The 20,798-nt window shown below is 40.0% G+C and overlaps 2 protein-coding genes across 5 annotated transcripts; one reads left to right on the top strand and one right to left on the bottom strand.

Annotated features, from left to right (window-relative positions):
- Positions 1 to 875: 875 nt before the first annotated feature.
- On the top strand, positions 876 to 6,903 carry LOC124411144 (solute carrier family 41 member 1-like). Its single transcript, XM_046890068.1, has 9 exons — positions 876 to 1,043; positions 1,759 to 1,878; positions 2,667 to 2,936; positions 3,019 to 3,302; positions 4,061 to 4,385; positions 4,811 to 5,105; positions 5,201 to 5,406; positions 5,500 to 5,648; positions 5,970 to 6,903. The coding sequence occupies exons 3-9, from the start codon at positions 2,669 to 2,671 to the stop codon at positions 6,147 to 6,149; spliced, it is 1,707 nt and encodes a 568-aa protein (XP_046746024.1). The 5' UTR covers positions 876 to 1,043; positions 1,759 to 1,878; positions 2,667 to 2,668; the 3' UTR covers positions 6,150 to 6,903.
- A 3,733-nt stretch (positions 6,904 to 10,636) lies between these two features.
- Positions 10,637 to 18,920, bottom strand: LOC124411146 (solute carrier family 41 member 1-like). 4 transcript variants are annotated; one of them, XM_046890073.1, is made up of 6 exons: positions 18,265 to 18,920; positions 13,343 to 13,673; positions 13,037 to 13,216; positions 11,910 to 12,349; positions 11,505 to 11,725; positions 10,637 to 11,425 (listed from the first exon to the last, which is right to left on the bottom strand). In XM_046890073.1, the coding sequence occupies exons 2-6, from the start codon at positions 13,622 to 13,624 to the stop codon at positions 11,085 to 11,087; spliced, it is 1,464 nt and encodes a 487-aa protein (XP_046746029.1). In that variant the 5' UTR covers positions 13,625 to 13,673; positions 18,265 to 18,920; the 3' UTR covers positions 10,637 to 11,084. The 4 variants fall into 4 exon arrangements, with proteins under 4 accessions (XP_046746029.1, XP_046746031.1, XP_046746030.1 ...); XM_046890075.1 differs by lacking the exon at positions 18,265 to 18,920 and adding an exon at positions 15,187 to 15,457; XM_046890074.1 differs by lacking the exon at positions 18,265 to 18,920 and adding an exon at positions 15,231 to 15,457 and having other exon boundaries at positions 13,343 to 13,675.
- Between the last annotated feature and the right edge of the window lie 1,878 nt (positions 18,921 to 20,798).

Raw genomic sequence — 20,798 nt, 5'->3', positions numbered from 1 at the left:
TTCATCAAATTAGACACAAATATTGGTAACTCGATTTCGATGAACAGACGACGAAAGTTGCGACAAAAAAGTCGACGACACGGCAAACAAGTAAAATAAAGGTAGGCGGATAAAGAGAATTCGTCGCCTCAACGAAAAAAAGTGTTATCAAGCGTTATAATAGCTTAATGTCGTAGCTCATTACGAGGCACCAGACAAGATACGGTGCTCGTTTTCCAACAAAACGCGTACCATCCCGAAGAACATGTGAAACTTTGAAAAAGAGCTGACGAGACCGTTTTTTGCTCTGTTTCACCCGTTTAATTGACGATGCGAAAAGATCGGTGGTTTTGCTAATAATTAAAAATTTCTGTAAAACCGGTTTAGGAATTCGTCATGCAACATTTGATGTTTATTAGGACTGGAATTTATTTATCCCACCTAGGCATTAAACTGAATATTCAACGCGAGGTTGACGATATTGAAGAGAGGTGGAGTGAAACTCGGGGAACTCTTGGCGTTACGTTCACGTGCACGGAGCGGATTGTACTTAAGGATTTATACAGAGCCGATGAAACATCTTTAATTGTGAGGTGGTGCAGTCAGGCCGTCGTCGACAGGCAGAACTTTGCAACGAGTTATCAGTGAAACGTTGTCGCTCGCGGTGGTCGGTCGGCGTTGGAGAAACGGTGCTGCTTAAAAGTATCTCAAACCAGTTGAAAGTGTCGGACGGTTGTCTATTGCCAGATTTTTTCGTCTATTTGATTGCTTGGTTTTCTCCTTCGCCAACGTTTTCTGCATCGGTATTTTTGTTTTCATTTTTTGCGGCTTCCAACACAGATTAACGGTTGACAGAAATAATTCATCCCGAGATCACTGATTGACAATTTACGATTTTTTTTTTTTTTTTTTGAAAATTGTGGATCGATATTTTCAAAGTAGTTTATCATTATCGAGTCACTGAAATACCGTCGGTAGCCTGGGAAAAGTGACGGGGGAAAAAAGATTTCGTCTTCGAATCAATAGAACACGCTGGCTCTAACTTTTTCCAACGGATTCTCACCGTAAGTACATAATTCTGGGCACGCGGATGCGTACGAAACGTTAGAAAAATTTTGTCTGTTCTTCGTACTTGTATCTTCTGATTATACGTATGCGTATGCAGGTTTTACGATGCTCGATAGCCATGACATGTCTTCTATTTCGAAATCACATGCATGACAAATTGAGTGTTGTATGAAAGTTGACATAACAAACGGTGCAGCAGGTTGAACTTCGTTGCTCCGAATTCTCTTCAATGTGCTTGGCAAATAACAGCAGAGACTAAATATTAACTCTCGAGAAATATTCTCTCTGAAAAATTTGCCTCTGAAGATTTGAGACGCGGAACTAGCGGGAACCTGATCTTAAAAAAATATCGTAAAATCGCGAGGCAAAGATCGAAGGGAACAATTTTATTAGCTGCCGTAAAACTCCTACCAGAGACAGAGACAGAGAGAGAGAGAGAAAGGGATACTCCTGTTAGATCAGATTATATTCTCAATGAAAAAATAATCTGCTGGATTTACACGTGCGACGTTATTTCTAACGAGCGGCATGTTAGTTGCACTAAATCCTGCTACAATTTTGGTAGTTCACAAGTTTAAATAACATTCGTTGATGTAACTCCAGCACCGAATAAAACACACTTCCGGGACTCACTCCCTGTCAATTTTTTGGGGTGATCCTATCGCGGTAACTTGACAGTGAAAAATAACGAGATCGTTCGTTCCGAAACAGATTGTGGTGGCAGAACTTTTACGGCTTGGCGGCGTCTGGAATCTCAAAAAAAAATCCGCAGCGGTTTTGGTCAATTGGTATAAAATACTCTACACACGACTCGCTGCAATACACATTCCGGTGAGTTCTCCTTAATTTTTTTAGTAATTATTATTCCAGCGGTCATCTTCATTGCTTTAAATGTCAACAGTGAACATTTCACAAAATACGGGCTTTCTTCGTGATAGGTAGTCTGTTTCTTGAAATTATATTACAGCTGTATAAATAACACATGTGTATATATAAAACATTTTCCAGTAAATAAAAACGTTCGCAGAATTTTAAGAAACATGGGTCATAGACGATCGAAGCGACAATGATCGCTTTGATCGGCTGAGAAAAATAGCAAATCGATAGAATAACAGTTGAACTATAGCCCGAAGGAGATACTTGATCCAATCCCATTCTTTGCTAGACACGTCAATCAATTCTTGGGCAACGAACAAAAAGGTTGGAAATTGAGAAAAATATAAGCTACGTCATACGCTGAGTACAATGTTTGTTTGTAAAGATTGAACGTGATGTACGCATCGGCATGAATGAATCGAATGGGAATTCATTCTGGAGCTACGAAACTTCGACCATTCACTAAGACCCGCGACGTGTGACGCTAGTTTCTTTTAAAAGTTATACACTTCTTAAACGTAATTGCCCTCCGTTGTTTAACGGAACGTTCCCCGGCCGAGCATAACAAACGCGACTGTAAAAACTCGTGCGTACGGATCTGTTTGATTCGAAGGTCATGGAATCGACGGTCTGATGTTATTTCACAGAAATGCACATTTCGCTTCCACGACTACTTACGAGTGATCACATTTTGTTCATTTAACGCGTTCGCGATTTGATAATAATTCCTCTTTCTGTATAAGGTATGGTTGCTTTCCCGGATCCGGAGGACAGACCAAAACTGTTGAGCATTACGGATTTGGCCAGTCAAAACCGGAAATCGAACAAGAGCCCGGCTGACGCTCATCCCGACCCAGCACCGCAGGACCATGAGAAGATAAAGAACGATTACTCGTTTACCGACGGTGACAAGAAAGATGATCTCACCCTCGACGTCGGTAAATTGTCAAAAAACGACTCCATCGAAATCTCAAACCTTAACGCTGACGAAGTCACGGCTAAAAAAATAGCAGGTCAGTCTCGCAAGCTTTTGTCACGAAATTCAGAAGCGTGTCACACGTGGATATTAATAGTTGAAAATCTTGACTCTTGCAGCCTCACTGAAGGTCCCCTTTGGAGCTTATTCCGAAAAGAATGGTCTGGCACCTGCGAGTCCAGGAGGCGGATCGCTGTCCAGCAGCAGTTCCATCGTCACGATCACCTCGATCACGAACTCAGACCCAGATCCCGACTTTCCCGGCGGGTCGCCAGGCTCTGGAGATAAGCGGAAAATTGTCAAGGCTGAAAAATGGTACACGACAACGCTACAGATTTCCGTGCCGTTTTTCATCGCTGGAATTGGCACCATCGGGGCTGGAATAGTTCTATCTAATGTCCAGGTGGGGATTTCTCAATGTGAACATTCCTTTAATGCACTTGTCTCGCACGGCGTGTTTTCCAAGTCCTTCTGCATGTCACTTGACAATCGGACTAGAGTTTCTCGATTCTGGCAGCTTAGCGAGTCTGACGGGGCAGCGGGAGACCGATAGAGGTGAATAAAAGTTGTTTCATGACACAATAAAAGCGGAGGATAGAAATCCGCCATTTTGTATTGGATTAATGGACTACTTCGTGGCAAAGTCAAGTGGGCCCTGACTGTTTTAACGCCCCATTTCTTACGAGATGTCCCCACATCACATTTCCCGATATACAGGAACAAAAGTAATAACTATCGTGAATCAGTATTATAGTCGTATATAGATTCTGCTCTGACATTCACCTCGCTAAGCCTTCGTCCGTACCCCATATGTATATATACGTATAAAAGTAATATTATATCCGGAATCACTTTGATTTTATTGCCGTCGAGTTTAGTGGTCACCGCTGCCGATCATTAAATCGTTTTGTAGCATCGAGTGAGCGTAGCGTTTGAATGAATCGTAAAATCCTTTCACCAATATCGCCCTCTCGCCAATCTTATCTTGTATCGAATTTCATAACTACCGCCAACTGTGTTGGAAAAATTTCTCTCACCTTGCGTTATAAATTTTCAAAGTCTAAGGATAATGCCGTAATGGTGTACGTCGTCAAATTCATTCAACTCACAATCAGGCAGCTGTAGGTATCTTAAACCAATAATTTGAATGATATTTTCAAGAATTGGCCGGTGTTCGTGGCCATCAGCGAGCTCTTCATCCTTGTACCAGCGCTACTGGGCCTCAAAGGAAACCTCGACATGTGTTTAGCCTCACGATTGAGCACACAGGCGAATATCGGCAACATGACAAGCTTCCGAGAGATCATGAAAATGATAATCGGCAACGTGGTTCTGGTTCAAATTCAAGCTTCGGTAGCAGCTTTTCTCGTCTCTATTTTCGCCCTCTCAGTGGGGGCGGTAATGCAGGGACAGTTCATTTGGAACCATGCTCTTCTGTTGACCACTTCCAGCATTTGTACTGCAACCAGCTCATGCTTCGTCTTAGGTGAGTGCAACATCTAGATTAAAATTAATTTATTGGATACCTGTTTGTTCGCCAATTGTTTTGACAACGTTGACGCACTGGCGATGAATATGATTACCTATCGTTTACTTGTTGTCAGTTGATCGTCCGTTACAAAGTTTCATTTTCACAGCACTTTGTACGATATCAATTGCTTGTTGTCCAGTGAAACCGGCATTGGACAATATCTGCGTCGATTTACAGTTGAAACAACGTTTTCTTAACTGGTATCTCGCAGTCACACACGTTCATATATGCACGAACATACGTACACCTTGCATTAATCATTAAAACAAAAAATATCAAACCCGAGATGAGAATCACTCCGAGAATGATGTTGCGATAATTGCGATATTGATAATCCGACCTTTCTCGGAATCACGTACAGATATCACGTATGCTTTCAGATTTCGTGATGATCGTTGTAATTATGGTATCGCATCGGTGTAAAATGAACCCTGACAATCTTGCTACACCGCTCGCTGCATCCATTGGTGATGTCGTGTCCATCAGCGTTTTGGCGGCTATTGCATCCGCACTCTTCACAAGACTAGATAATCAGATATGGATCCTCTACCTCATCCTGGGAGGTTATATTTGCCTGTTACCTCTATGGATCTGCATAGTTCTGAAAAACAAGTACACCAGAAGCGTTCTGAAAACGGGGTGGACGCCGGTTTTATCAGCGTTGTTCATTAGCGGGTGAGTCTGCCGAATTTGAAGGATCCATAGTTGCTTACTCACTTACTCACTACCTCAGTGCCAGGATCATTCGAATCGACATTTTGTCATTGCAGGCTTGGCGGATTAGTCCTTGACCAAGCGGTTGACGTTTTCGACGGTTTCGTCATATTTCAACCAATAATAAACGGAATTGGAGGCAATCTAGTTTCGGTGCAGGCATCCAGAATCTCAACGCTGTTGCACCAAACTTCTATCATGGGAATTTTACCACCCCATGCAAAGATTTTCGTTTCTCCATGGGCAGCGCTCTTCAAAGGAGGTTGGTAGTATACTAAAAATATGGGATATTTGCAGATCAGTTCATTCAGCCCGTTAGAAAACACATGATACTCATGATCTCTGATTCTTTCAGTACCCTACGCCAAAACAGCACGAATTCTGATGGGTATGTCATTACCTGGTCAACTGGTCTTCATCTTCGCTGCAGACTACATTCAGTGGGGTTACTCAACGCTGCATATCTATTTCATATTATCCTACTTGGCTGCCGCGTTAGTGCAGGTAAGTTCCATTTGTTTCGGCGGTATTCGCTTCGTGCAACGCCTATGTATGCACACTATCAATATCATGTAATTCTCTATTCGTACACGCTTGTCAGCGCCACCAGTAGGCGTAGCAGGAAAGTACAAATCCCTATCAGTACTAACCTATAACGATAATAAGAACTTTGGGTCCAGTAAATCACGTGTACATATACGACCACACATGCTTGATTCTGCGTTGGTATTTCATGCACGAAGCCAGGACGACATAATAATTTTTGATATTCCTAGTATTCGGTACTGAGAAGATGGTCGAATGAGTTTTTCTGTTCCGTTTTAGTTAATGCTCTTGCTCTACACCGCTCACATAATCATCCACGCAATGTGGCGATACAAAATTGACCCGGACAATTCTGCAATTCCGTACTTGACATCGCTCGGTGATCTTTCCGGATCATTGTTGCTGGCTGGTGCCTTCAAGATGCTGCAGTCCGTCGGACACGAATACGGCGACTATTGAAGTGTATGTGTCTAATATTGCTGGAGAGAAACCATTGAGGCGAACGATGTGAGATCGCCACACCCCTGGAGCCTTGACTCAAGGATGACAAAATTTTATCATCGATGATGACGGTCGACTAATAGACCGCAGGAACAAAATCGTTAATTTGGTATACGCATCATCGAAAGTGATAAGCTTAAGAAGTATATTGATTTTAAACCGTGAAGAAACACCATCGACAGATGGGCGAAATATATATCTCAAATCAAGCACAAGATTCAAATGAATTGAATTTCGTTTTATCGTAAAGCAGATTGTTGGCAGACTTTAGATATTTGCCGGTCACAATATGATTTTAATAATTCATTATCAGTTAACAGAATTGGTTCGAGAATGAATGAAACATGTTAACTTTAAATGCCCATCATATTCACCGCAGTCATTTGATTGAGCGTAAAGTAATATGTATCCTCAGTTAAATTCATTTTGTATATATCTACATACGCACTTGTTGAATTATCCAAACAAATCAATTGCCATAAAGCCATCATACGTAAATATATTACACGAAGTATTTCGTATTGAATTGTATTTGTACATACCTTTAACTTTATTTACGTAATAAAAATATGAGGTAAAATGCAAGAAAGAAAACCGCGGAGTGCAAAAAAGAACTTCAGTCACATAGGTTATAGATCTACTGTAATTTAATGTATGAACAAATATTGTTTCTCATTATAACTCGGGGATGGTTTGAAGCACACAAGAAAGAGTTGAGCAGAATCTGGGAAGTGAAATTTATTTTGGGTATATTTTCCAGATATTTGATAGATGAATACTGATGACAGTCATCTAATGTCGTGAATGTAATTTTACTTTCACGTAATGAAGGTGATTGTGAATGTTTAAACGGGATTCGGCAAAGGCGAATTTTATTCGAATCGTTTGCAATTTTTTATCGATTTTGATGTGACGAACGATTGAAAGCTGATATAATTTGGGTGAAACTTTAGAATTCTGTACAAGAGAAACACGAATGATTCAATCGTGTTACTGAATTGATTGTGAAATAAATATGATTTTTAAAACTTCGGGTGAGAGAAAACACATAAAGTTAATCACGCGTTCCAAAGTAAACTTGGCTCCCACGGATTTCATAAAAAAGATAAGACAAAAAAAAAAAAATATAAGATATATAATACGTAATAGTAAATTATTTATTTATAGACACGAATTGAAAATTATTTACAATCGTTTACACAATAATTACCTTGACAGCTATGTATACCCTAAAGTAATTTGGAATGTATAAACTGCAGCTTTGAATTGTATTATTTTGTAACTGTTATCTCATTGATCCAACATTTATGTTTTAATGAAAATATATTCAGATCAATATTATGAGTTGTTTCCGTTTTTATGTGTTCTTAATTTGTTCATCCTTTTATCCAAAAAATCTGTACGTATGTACCTAAGAAAAAATAATTTTTGTTTCTTTACGGTCTTTTATCCGATAGCTTATCAAGACAGTCAAGTACATGAACCTGTTTCTGTTGGAAAATGTATGCTATTTGTAGTTATCTGCTAGTACAAAAATAGCCAATCTATTACGTCTATAGTTATAGCCAATGCCAACTAATACAAAGAATTCTTAATTATCAGAAAAGCTGCGCCACACCGAATCTAATGTTAATTCTCGCAATGAAGTATTCAATACTTCAATTAAAAAACGGTGGAATGAGATTTTGCATATGATAAATATATAATTCTATTGTTATACGGTATAACTTATACCATTCTACCCAAGCAGACAACCCAAATAACAACCCACCTTCAACGTGCTGGGACCGCGACGTAAGGAAGGTGATTTCACAGCCTTCTTCTTCTTCTTCGTTATCTTCGCCTTTGATTGGTCATCGCATTGCCGAGAGAATCTAGCAATGGATTGATTAATGGAAGCAACTTACTTGCACTATTGCACGCATTCATTTGGTACCTGTGCGAAACACCTCGCTTGCACACGACAATCGTGTCTTCTATGAAAACGAGCACTTTTCACGGAGCTCACAATCAGTGAACCTTGCAAGTAAGCATTGCTTCACAGTTTAGGCACTGTGGCGTCACCTTCTTTCTTACACCGTGTCTGCAGTGATCACAGAAATCAGAGGTGAGATGCTGCTGCCTGCCGAAAATGATCGTGTATACACACGTCCTGCATCTCTGATAGTCGGGTGCCATAGATGACTTTTATCTGAGTTGGCTTTTGTAACGAAGCCAGATTCCGTTGTTCAGTTTAATGCCGGTAGGATTGCTGCAACCGAGGGATGATCTGTGCAACAGTGTGTGCGACAGCGATGGCAATAATCACGCATGCGTAATATGGTCTAACCACGGTCATTTACTGTTTTGAAACAACGTCCCTCAATAATAGCGACGCCATGCATGATCCCAATACCCACTGGATTCACCCCTACATTGAAATTCTACAAAGTCTCAGGATCTGTTAACACACGAATGTACCAGCGACGTGGAATCAGAGCTAGTTTTTCTAAAAGACGTGTAGGAATTTCTTGACGTGTAGGAATAATGGACGCACACCAAACGTAAATATTGAAAGTGGAGATAATCACGAGGGAGAGACCAAAGAGGATGCTCTGTCCTTTTCTTTACTCACCAATCTGTAATCGCATAACGATATCTACAGTTTGCCTCAAGACCCATTATCGTTATCTTGATTTTATGTGTTTCTGGCTACGTGCTGCTCACTGATTTATTCATAATACTTTAACATCTGACGGTATGAGAGAAAGATGGAACAGGGTGACTACAGAGTTTGTATTTCAAAATTCAAGGCTTTTTCTAGATTTTCCAGGTAACTTTTTATTATCAATATTCCTGATCACTCATAATATCCAAGAAATTGAAGAATTCCAATTTTTATTTCTGAATTATTTTTTTTTGGCGTTTCAAGTATTTATAGTCGTATCACATAACGCAGCTTGATAGAATCCTTAAATAATATAGTTTCATTTCCCTAATTTATACTTTCACGGCATATTAGAATCAAATACAATTCAGTTTTTCAAAACTGATATGCTTGTATTGCTAATATTATTTACTGTGTGTGGCAACGCGAAAACACCATGTCAAACGGATGCCTTACAGGTAAAACAGAAAAATATTGTACAAAAGGTACAACAGAGTCAGAATCTTCTTTACCGTACAATGCATTATTTTCACGTTTTATACCTCCTTTTTTTTCTCTACTGATTTTTCAGACTTACAGATCTGTAATCGAGTTAAGAATCTAAATATTATTAAAAAATAACACAACGGAAAAAATTCGAGACCAGGATTGAAATTCCACGCTTTCAAGGCTCAAAAAAAATTCAAGGCTTGTTCTAGGTTTTCAAGGTTCTGTAGACATCCTGTAAGAACACCCCCGAATGTCTCCCTCGTGGCAACCTGTCGTGATGGGTCGTTTGCGTTCCATTGCAGTATTCTTATGATTTAGTGGTCAATCCACGGTTTTAACATGAGGCTCCGCTAGTAGTTGACTTGGGAAGATCACCATGGTACCCATCTCAAGCGGCAATAACGATTGTTAGAATCTGATGAAAAAAAAGTAACTAATCCTGTAGAGGCATCTAAAGGACATATTTGCCAAGTTTGTAACAGTTAAGCTTCATTTTTTTTTATTACAAATTAGATAAATCATCAGATTGTTGAGCCTGGGTCTCTTTTTTTGCTGGTTATTGTTCTTTATCTGGACGGCGCCTCAAGGGATACAGAATCCTGGGCAATTTTAATTTTGATTCGAAAGCTCGTTATTTTTTTATTACTTCTTCCTAATCGTGCACACCACGTATTGTGTGTACGTACAATTCTTATTTGCACAGGTAAACTTATAAAAAAAGGGAAATTTTATTTTGACATAAAAAAACAACGCAACACTAATCAGTTCGCAGCATTACCAGGATTAATAACTAATAATTAGTAATAGAGTATGATACAGATTGAAGAAAAGTTGTTATTTCATTCAGAGCTTTTTATTAATTTAGCCAGTGTAATTTTTTGGCAATTTTCCATCGATTTTTGGTTATTTATTTATTTATTCATTTATTTATTTTCCCCAAGTAAATAAAACTTCGCTGAATTTTGTGCATGCTAGGTTGCAATCCGCTATATTCACTGTAGCCGAGTAAAAGTTGTAACCACAATAATTACTATTAAATAAGTTTTTCTCGCTATACTCGTACCTGCGAATATAGTCATTTTCGTTATGTTCAGTTATCTGCAATATTTATATATTTTGGTTTTGCTGGCATTCAAGACTTTTTCCGCTAGAATAATTTTGGCCTTCGAGAATTACGTTCGTTGATTCTGAGCCTCTTGACCTTTCAACAATACATACTTTACTATATACACGTAAAACTACTGAAAAATATATTCTTCTCTTACATCCATTTGATAATTACTTATACTGTTATGTGTTGTAGGTTTTCAAATTGGCTTTCGAAGTTTTTCCATGAGTATATTGTATAATTCGATATACCACCATACGCACACTGACGTATAAATATCGTTTACGAATAGAAGTTTCAGCTCATTCTTCGAATAAATAAAAAATCCTTGGCGGAGCTGCGGGGTGCCTGTAACACAGAAGAATAATATCAAAGAATGGAAATTATTTCACCTCCAGCAGCAAGTGTCAAGACCACGAGTGAAAACGAAAACTATCCATCAAATGCCAATTGCAATTTCTGTTGCTTTTTCAATAGTTTGCCGTTACCCGATAAAAGAACCTTTAATTTGATCGTCTGGGGTTTGAGGTATTAAAGGATTTATCCAACGACATACCGAACCAACATCAACAAGTGACCATTTCTGGGATTGGTATTATGCGTGGAGAGAAGTAAATCTGGGAGATTATTTACCAACATACTCTTACGATTAAGGTGAAAGGGGGAGGTCAGAGTCCTGATCCCCGACGAGGTAGAGGAATTGAAATGCTATTGCCAGCAGGCTGATTCCGAGAAGATCACCCATCGCGGTGAGGTACGGAATAGCAGAATTGTCAGGGTCGATTTTTCGCTTCCACATCCAGTGGATCATTATGTACGCAATGTAAAGGAGAGCCGCTACTTGAAGAAGAGCCGCGCAAAGGTACACGAATACGAAGAGCGGTGTCAGGGATGCGTTGCCATCCTTCATGTAGTTTATAAGGTATATGAAGATCACATGCCCCGGTATCACCATCGCCATCAGGACTCTAGTAGTCCTGGCATGCATACCTGAAAGCGAAAAGGTTGCCCGGTGTGATTAGGTGTGCGGATCAAGGAAGGTAGAGGTGAAACTAAACTAACGTCGAACCTTTTCCAAAAAAGTTTGCTATCGGCGTGATGAAGATTACCGGATGAGCGAGACCCGGCGGTATCAGCAAAGTTCCGAGGTCAGCCTGCTTGTGGAGGGCCGTGGATATTCGGCTCGCCTGTACCGCGACCAGGTTACCACCAACTCCGTTTATTACTGGCTGGAAAACCGTCAGGTTTTCGAAACGGGACACCATGAACTCCAGAATTAGTCCCCCACAGCTGAATTCACAGTAATTAATCGTTATTATATGGGACTTTTCACACCTTACAAGCGACTTCAAGGTCATTTGTACATTAAACAAAATGTATCGAGATGCACTGCGTTACTGTAGTGAGGTGTAGCATTGACAAAGAAAACCATTAACAGATACATCCGGACTCATGAAAGCGGATATTTCTTTACCTGCTGATGAGCATAGCGATCATGACTGGCGTCCAGCCGGTGTAGAGAACATCGTTGGTGTGTTCATTTTTTTTAGCAATCCAGACCCAAAGTGGTGTGACCAGGATGTAACAGGCTATAATTAGAGGCGCGAGCCAGTCTTGTTTGTCAATGGATTCGTAGAGTATCGTTGAAATCCAGGATAGGAGGGCCAAAGAAGTGATGTCCCCTAAGCTGGCTGCGATTGGCGTTGCGACGTTGTCGGGATTGATGTGACAATGTCGTGAAAAAACAATCACTCCAGCGGTAATCAAACCAAGGACGAACGACGCGAGCGACGCTGTAACAAGACTGCTCGCGCAGAGGAGATACGCGTGGTCCAGTGATACGGTTCCGTTCCTAAATGCCCCCATCACTATGGCGACTACTGAACCCAAGAAACCAACGACTATTGCTTGGCACTGTCGGGGAGAAAATGATTATGATGAAAGATTACATCGTTAGCGTGACGCTGGAGTTCATAATATGTCATTGCCAGCTATGCGTCTGTGTTTTTCTCTCCAGAATATAGTTTTTATAATTTAATAGGATGAAGAATATTCGACGACAACGTTTTATGCCGGCGTCTTTATATCTCTTTCTTTTCGAATCAGGTAAAAACATTCAACCGAAAACAAGGTTAGCTCTTTGATCAGAGATCATATTATCGAGTAGTCAAACAAGGCGGAGACAGTTTTAAAACGAAGGCCAGAGCTATACGTCAGAACAGAAGAGCAAATATTAAAGCAAGATAATGTGCTTTGAGGATCTCGCAGGTTCGCATTATATTCCGAAATTCGACGTAAACTTTAGCGACACACGCTCGTTTATAAGTGTTCATACTTATTTCAAGTTACGCGAAGGAAATGTTCACCTGGTTTGTCCCTGGCGATAATTCTCATAGACGTCGCTTCAGGCAGAGAAAAATGTCTTTATGTACTTGCCTACCTCATTAAATGCGTCACACATGCAAGTGTTTTTATTATTTTACCATTTCAAAAATTAAGCTCTAGCGTTATAGGCATGCATTATTGTTTCACAGTGTGGTAGGTCGGAAATCCCTCCTTTATTTGTCTTTGTCTGGAATACTATTATTTTTCCATCATCACCTGAATCAAGACAAGGTTTCCCACTATCATGGATGATTGCTGTTTCGGTGTATCCATGTGTCCGAGGTTTGCTTGAGTAGAGAGTCTCGATGCCAAGGTCATCTCAAGGTTACCTTTAAGACCCAAGAGTGCCGGTACCAAGATCATCAGCTCGTTTACTCTCTCGAACACCACCCAATGCTGCAAGAATTGAATCATCGTCTGTTAGCTGTCGCACGATTCTGCTTCGGTCAACATCGCATCGCGCGTTGCTTATCAGAATTTCACATTAGGATACGATAAATTTAACTTTAGAAATTATCGTACTTGAACCAAATCCAAGACCAGCCCCGCACCGACCATTCCCAGTCCGGCGACCAGAAACGGTATAAAAACTTGGATTGTAATTGCCAAGTATGATTCCATGGGCTCGTCAGCATCAGCGCCATAAAGTTTGCTCTCTACTACGATGTCGGGAAGACGATTTCCGTCCCCATCTTCAAGCATGCTGACTTCTGCCCCTTCCTCGGCAGATGACAAGGCCGACGAGGCACCGGCTCCAGGGTTTGATTCGGAGGCGGTGCGCGAACGGCCACCCGTCGGTGTCATCCTGTACGAATGTCTTTTGTTGTGTAGTAACGACTCTTTACATTGCCCACTGGAAAATTAAAAGATACCTCGTATGAGTAGGAATTCAGGGCTGCCCTGCTTGCGCTGCAGTCCAGTTTTCACCAATTCGGATCAGTTTGGAGACAGCAACGAGCAGCATGAAATTGTATCGTCTCCGTTCGTCTACTAGTGTAAATATTCGTGCCGTGAGTACTTTGCAACCGAATAAATTCACTTCGGCCAAAGTGTGCGGATCGGTGAGCTCGGTTCTTATAGTTCGCATCATTCAAAGGTTTCAACTTCAATCTTAACGAAACGATACTTATTAGTCTTATAATAAGCTACCCGCATATTCAACGATAAGTGAATTTAGGAATTGATGTTGGGTTTCGAATCGCGCGGTTCACTATTGAATATTTGAGAATTCTTATGGAAATTTTATGACAAAACATTGCGCGAAAATTCCACATGCCCGTGAATACACTTATCTCTACACTTCGTGTAATTATATAACAGTTTTCGAGCTTTAGTCACTTTCACTTCACTAGAATGTATCCCCTTGGCATTTGGTAAAAGGGGAAAACTGGCGAGACAATGGAAATATCATTATGAACGTCATACTTGTCGAACTTGATGTATATCGTTGGCGAATGATTCGGATGTTTTTCTGGCGGCTGCTGTACCGGAAGTGAATGTACCTGACCCTCTATCATCTTACGACTGGTTCTAACTCCGGTAGATACTACCAATATATAGCAATTGTTATTCGACAATGATAAGACTTTCCATACCAGTAGCCACGATCTCGTACCTCGCTACATACTCCTTGGCGTTATTTAAGATACAAATAAAGGAATTGCGTAATTAACAATGCGGCGCCTGGCAGGGAGAAGAGTTGTAAATCTAACGAGAGCTCTGTGCTTACCTATCTTGCGCGGATCTCTCTCACTTGTCAACATTCATCTTTCCTTAGTTTAGCAAATTCATTACAGTGCAGATTATGTCCCTTGCTCGATACGGATGTACGAGAATTCGGTGTGATCTCAAAAACTTTTTCATGAATCACCGGCTGACTAATAGAATTGGACAACCGATTCTAAGGTACCACGAAGTTTATCACTGTACAAAATCACAAGTAAAAATGTACCTTGTAAAACACTGTAAAGTCTACTGTGTATTGTATTTTTGCATTTTAAAGTTAATCAGCCAACAGTCGAATCAACAGGTTTTTTTTGGCAACACATCTGTCAATCCCTCGGAATTGATACATACATTTGGATACGTACTTACCAAAAAAATAAATAAAATAAACACCATAAATAGTTAAGCAGGTGCTAAAAATATAAAATATACAAAAGCAATAATTGACTGTGAGTCAAGAGTCGACTAGGCTAGCATGAGTACTGACGATCAAATTTATAAACAGCTTCAATCATACAATTGACACTTGCGTTTCTTATTACAAAATGAGGTTATCAGAGCAGAGTATGAATCTGGTTGTTCAACTAGCCATGTGTTTTCATTCTGGAGAGGTTAACGTAAAGCCCCTGATGTCTCATTACGATTATATCGACGGCTGTTGCACAGGGGCACTGCACCCTCTCCATACCTTGTTCTGATCTGATCCCCGAACTACGAGAATCTGTTCCAATTCTTCTCCTCGTCCAGAGACTCAGTTGTAAGTCTTTGGTTAAGGCACGGATTGGCTCGGTTCCCGAATAAGGTCGTGATAGTGGACGTCCTTAGTTTCCAGCATGGATGGAATTTTCTGGAGGCCAGGAACAGGCCAGCGCGTCATGAGGTTACATCGCGACTGAAGACGATGCTTAGTTCGAGTCGTCTGTAGCAAGTCTAGCCCAGACTGAGAAAACACCCATGGAGCAGCCGCGACATTATTGATCCGTCACAATACGAGTTATATATGAAGATAGTGGAGAACGAACGACGACCACCCGATTTTCATTGTATGCCACGTCATTCTAGAAAATCGGTTGCATACTATGTTGCAATAAATATTTTCAAGAAAAAACAATATGCTCGGTCTTCCCTTCATTGTTACGCATTTTCTTCTCCATCGCATTGTTTTCTAAAAGCATAAACGTCTAATTCCAAATTCAAATGTTCATTTACTCGCGATGTCTTCGTAAAAATCTAGAATAACAATTTGGCGTGCTGCTGATTTAATAATATCTTTTGGTATTTGATTCCAATGGATTCGAGGTGTTGTACTTATTTGCCTCCTGCTTTCCTTACTGCACGTTTCCCTTTTGCGAGACAGTCGGTTAATCCACCACGCCAATTGTGCTTTAATTGTTAGTTTCTGCATTCGATGCTGTCTACTGGGGCAGCATTAACCAAAAAACAGGTTACTCAATGGACCAGTCCAAAATTTAATTTGTGCAAAGTTTGCACTATAGGCAAACTTGAATAATTTTGCGACTCCTTTCAAGAAAAGTACTTACGTGAAGAGTTTTTTGTTCTACATGGATGAAGTTGCTCGGATACAGGCAATGTTGCCGCAATTGACGGAAGTATAAACGTTCATGGCAATTGTTGAATCGCCGGATTTGTTTCTTGTAGCGTAATAAAAAGATCGAAACGACACGTAATACGAACACTCCTAATTGTCGCGTTAAGTCCACTCGGCAATTTATCTACGCGACTCTCAATTGCAAGAACAAAACGGTTTACTCAATTTAGTCTGATGCTCAAAGAACGTGTAGTTTATGCAAGATGAGTGCTTTTACTGTATGCAAATTCAGGACTAGCCAATTTACGTGGAATGCATCGGTTCACTGATCTTTCTACATATGAATGGATGAGATGACAAAAGCTCGATGATGCCAAGTATGGTTCATCCTAGGTCGACTACTCCATTGATTTCGAGATGTTTCTTTCAGAGGTTGGTAATTAAATAATATTCTTTCTTTCGGTCGGATGAGCAGCCATGATTATGTCACGACTTCCCAATGATTGACACTTTTTTCTGTCTTGAAATAAAGGTAATTCGTGTGAAGTTGAAGTAAGTTCAGTCAAAATTCTGTCAGGAAGTCGTAGTTTGTTAAGTAGAGAATTGCTTCGACCAATGTACGTACATACGTACGTTCCGTCAAGCTGAAACTCCAAAGACGCCGAGTTCGTACTGCTTAGGCCAGAAGTTGTTAAGCGGTTAATTTGTAACCGGAAGTGTTACTTTTGAACCTCTTATACCCATCGCTCTTAAGAATGAAATCGTTCTAAATGAAGGTTTTGGTAAGTGAGTCTAAGGTCGTACGTGGGTGATCGATCCTCGGTCCAACAAACTGGAATGTAGTTTTCGTTTCGTAAATCGCGAAAGCAGTATTGATGAACCGATGCATAAGGATTTCTGACCTTGGAGGAAAATCAAGTTTGCGAAGATGGGCTTAGGAGCGAACATGTAACAACGACGAATTCTACTTATAGGTATGCAAATCATTCGTGATCTCATGGTCGTACCAATTGTCACGAACCGTATTTACGTGGGTTCATATCGCGTTACGTTGTTCTTTTGAATATACAAACAAATACTGATAACCAGTAGAAAAGCTGGATTTCCTAAGCCCAAGTAAGAGCCTTCAAAAGTTGGATATCATTCGTCATCATCAGATCTAGTTGAATTTATTTTCATCTCTGGTCTTCCTGTCTTCGTTCATAACTAACGACACACGTGTGCAGGTCAAGTCAATGTCTTAACTAGGTCTACTAGTCGTTGAGAAGGACGCAGAGGAACTGCTTCCAGCTGGCAGACCGACATGACAGTTAAATGCCAGTGGAGATGATTTGAACCAAGAGTACAATCCGTAATAGACTTATCTGATTGACATTGCAACCAGATTCATGGTCAACAGTTAGCCATTAACCTCCCAGAGTGCACCTCAACGACGACTTTGCATTGATGTGCCAAGACCTAATACCGCTGCGGATGATTACTTAAAGCTGTCTGAATCGCTTGCGATGGATAACTTTCCGCTTTAATTGTATTACGTATGCAAGTAAGCTTACAGACCTGAATCTAACTACCAATGATGCCTGTATCCCATATACTCATAATATATTATCGGCTAACTACTTTTTACCAGCCAATGAAATTGCAATAAAAAACTGCACACTACACGGAATACAAAATATTAACTGCCAAAAGAACTATTGCTGGTATTACGATCATTTCCAGACGTATGAATTGGTGATTGTACTGTTTTTGTACCTTTCTGTAATGTGCGACATACAAATATTCAAAAAAAATTACTAAATCAATAAACAATAAATAAAATATTCACAATTTGTGAATTATAAACCTTTATTTTATATCAAAATTACTTCTTGCGCGAATTTTGGGACACCCTTCAGTAGCAACGTAACTAACGAATTTATTCATTTTTTAATATATTCTTCCGAATATATATTCGATCCAGACCTGTTGAAAATACTTCACGGGACAAGAGTTCGTTTTGCCTCGAGCTCCATAAGCCACCCGGTGGTAAAGATAAGATCTGTGCTTGGTCCGCGGACCATCTCAAGTGGTAGCCCAAGAGAAAATGAATAATACCGTCAAACAGATCACCTGTAACGTGTACGTTGTCGCTTTCTGTACTACGTTACAAACGAAATCTTCTACTTACGAAGATCACTGGAGGTCAGCTGTGACATTTCTTCCTCACCTCAATGAACTTGACGTTTTTCCTCTGATTGAGCATTTGATTAATATTTGTGAATCAAGTAATTCGGCAATGGAACTTGAAAATCGGCAACATTTTATAAATATTCACCACTCATTTTAAACAGATCAACAGATTTCTTTTCTTCTTCTCCTGTTTCGTTTACCCGCTTTTTTCTTCTTCGTATTTAGAATTTATATTTTCCAATTGACGGAGATATTTTAATTTTTTATTAAAGTTTTGTGGCACGAATTCTAATCGACCAAATAAAGTTATCACGTACTGTTTAAATATATATTATCAGTTCACCCCATTCAGACTGAAAAAATGTCTCCTTTCTCTCTACACCTGTGCCACTATGAGCTTGGCTGCAAGAAGATGAAAAGAAGAAAAAAAAAAAAAAAAACAATACGATGGAATACTCTGTAGAATCGCGAGAAGGGAGAAAACCGAGTGAGACGAAGAGGCTGCAAAACGTTGCCCGCGACGACTGAGTTAATCCTTACTGACGGATCCAACTATTTCATTCACGGTTGGTGTTACGCTCGTCGTTTGATCGTTGCTATATGAATATAATGCGTAACAGTGGTGTATGCTCCACACCGTTCGGTGTTGGACATAGCACTGGTGAATAAAACTTAGCAAGTTGTCGATTTGAGGAGGAGGGAGAGGAGGGTAAGAAGTTGGCACAGGGTTCTTGTTGCGTATATACTTTGGGTCGAGTACAAAGCAGCCGAAGTTTGCGAATGAGAATTAAGATACTACAAGAGCTTGAGGTGTGGGTGGATGGTGGACATAACGCGTCGTGACGAACGACGTGGTAAGCAAACAATTACCAACGGCTGACCGTCTCTTATCCAACGATGAAAAGGCGGCAAGGGCTTCTTGAACACACGTTTGTTGTCCTCATTCTTCCAGACTCAATCATTGCTATCGTGTTCATCAGTGGGCCAGATGTTGTGTATTATAAAATTGATTGTTTACTTTCGAGTATAACGTACACGGGCCCATGACAGGTTTACAGTGATTATGGGATCAATTAGCGGTGTGGTTAACCGAATTATTAAGAGATCTGCCGATCAACTACTACGGATACTTTATGGCACGCTGTCTGTGAAACGGAACGCGACGTTACGGCGATAAAACTTATTTTACCACTCCAGTACTTGGACGAATGGTTTCACGGCCATCTTCGAAACGTGACAGAGAGTCGGAAAAAAGAAATACCGGTAAGAATGAGACTCATTTGTAAGAATCACTAATTCATTACAGAGAACGATGACAATTAATTTGGCAACGTGCTGCAGTGGCTGAGCTAAAATGATCGTTGCAGGTCATGTGATTCGTATGTGCCGTATGAATTTGACATAGTGCATAACGTAATACCTACAACTGTACAAATACGCATACACAAGCGTAGCGGCGTGTGTTTAAGACGATTTCTCTATTAAACAGTTGACTGGTGATTGTGTGTAATAATGGCTGTGGGGAAGATAGTGATCTGTCACGCATTCATCATGACATATCGTTGTCGCACATGCGTCACTTGCGCTCGCAAATCTCCTATATGTACCTATAGAGTGCGATTCATAACACAATGAGTCGTTAGGTAATTACCCACGAAAAGAGATATGAATTACAATTTCAGGGATTTGTTCTTTAGTTTCTATGCCTCATACATGAACTGAAAATTGGCAGTTCGCTCCATGTTGCATTCTGCAACTGCTACTAACAGATTAGTACTACAGAATTTTTTCATTCCTGAGCATTGTGACATACGCTTCGGTGATACGGGAAGACCGTATTTTGTCTGTTCACAATAGGTATATAAAATAAGGTGAGCAGTTACTGTTTCTAGTGAAAATAATGGGATCCGGATAGTAAGACTGGTTCCAACTTTATCGGTAGCGGTTCACGAGATCTTAGAGCGTCTGTATGCTCTAAGCACAAGACACACGTTCGAAAATCAAACGTACTAAAACCAGACAGTTGCAGGGGTCAACCGGAAAGATAGAAATTTAGTCGCAATCAGTCATTTGATTACATATTTTTTTTATAATTCTACACACTGAGCGGAATTCTCAAAGTAATTTCATGTAAAATTCGAATCTCAGGTTACGAAATGTTATCAATCCTTCAAAAATTGTCAAATTTAGCTACAGAAAATTTTATTCAGAACTGCATATACAGGAATATTTCACCGACAAATTTTGGTTTCTTGGATAGGTTATACATTACTGATATAGAAAATTGTCCGTACTCAAACTTAATACATATTCCTATACGGTGTTCACGTAACGTAAATCACCGATGTGAGCGTTTGAGAAACCGTTAAAAATCTATTGGAAACATGTTGATGCATTAGCGGAACTTCGATTTATTTATGATCCGTCTCTGGACGAATTATTAAAGATTTACGGAAGCTAATTAATTTAACGGCGAGAAAATAAAGCAGTAAATAACAGGCACAAGTTATCCAGGACTCGGTAAACGAACAT

The sequence above is a fragment of the Diprion similis genome, chromosome 10, assembly GCF_021155765.1.
Source record: "Diprion similis isolate iyDipSimi1 chromosome 10, iyDipSimi1.1, whole genome shotgun sequence".
NCBI lineage: Eukaryota > Metazoa > Arthropoda > Insecta > Hymenoptera > Diprionidae > Diprion > Diprion similis.
This window is presented reverse-complemented; position numbering and strand designations above follow the sequence as displayed.

What these genes read in the sequence shown, in the direction of transcription:
- LOC124411144 (XM_046890068.1), top strand. Translation starts at nt 2,669, where the DNA reads ATGGTTGCTTTCCCGGATCCGGAGGACAGACCAAAACTGTTGAGCATT. An exon ending in TAGTTCTATCTAATGTCCAG is followed by an intron (nt 3,303 to 4,060) that starts GTGGGGATTTCT and finishes GATATTTTCAAG; the next exon opens with AATTGGCCGGTGTTCGTGGC. An exon ending in GGCAGCGCTCTTCAAAGGAG is followed by an intron (nt 5,407 to 5,499) that starts GTTGGTAGTATA and finishes TGATTCTTTCAG; the next exon opens with TACCCTACGCCAAAACAGCA.
- LOC124411146 (XM_046890072.1), bottom strand. Translation starts at nt 14,337, where the DNA reads ATGATAGAGGGTCAGGTACATTCACTTCCGGTACAGCAGCCGCCAGAA. An exon ending in ATATACATCAAGTTCGACAA is followed by an intron (nt 13,674 to 14,245) that starts GTATGACGTTCA and finishes TTAATTTTCCAG; the next exon opens with TGGGCAATGTAAAGAGTCGT. An exon ending in ATCGCTATGCTCATCAGCAG is followed by an intron (nt 11,726 to 11,909) that starts GTAAAGAAATAT and finishes CTGTGAATTCAG; the next exon opens with CTGTGGGGGACTAATTCTGG.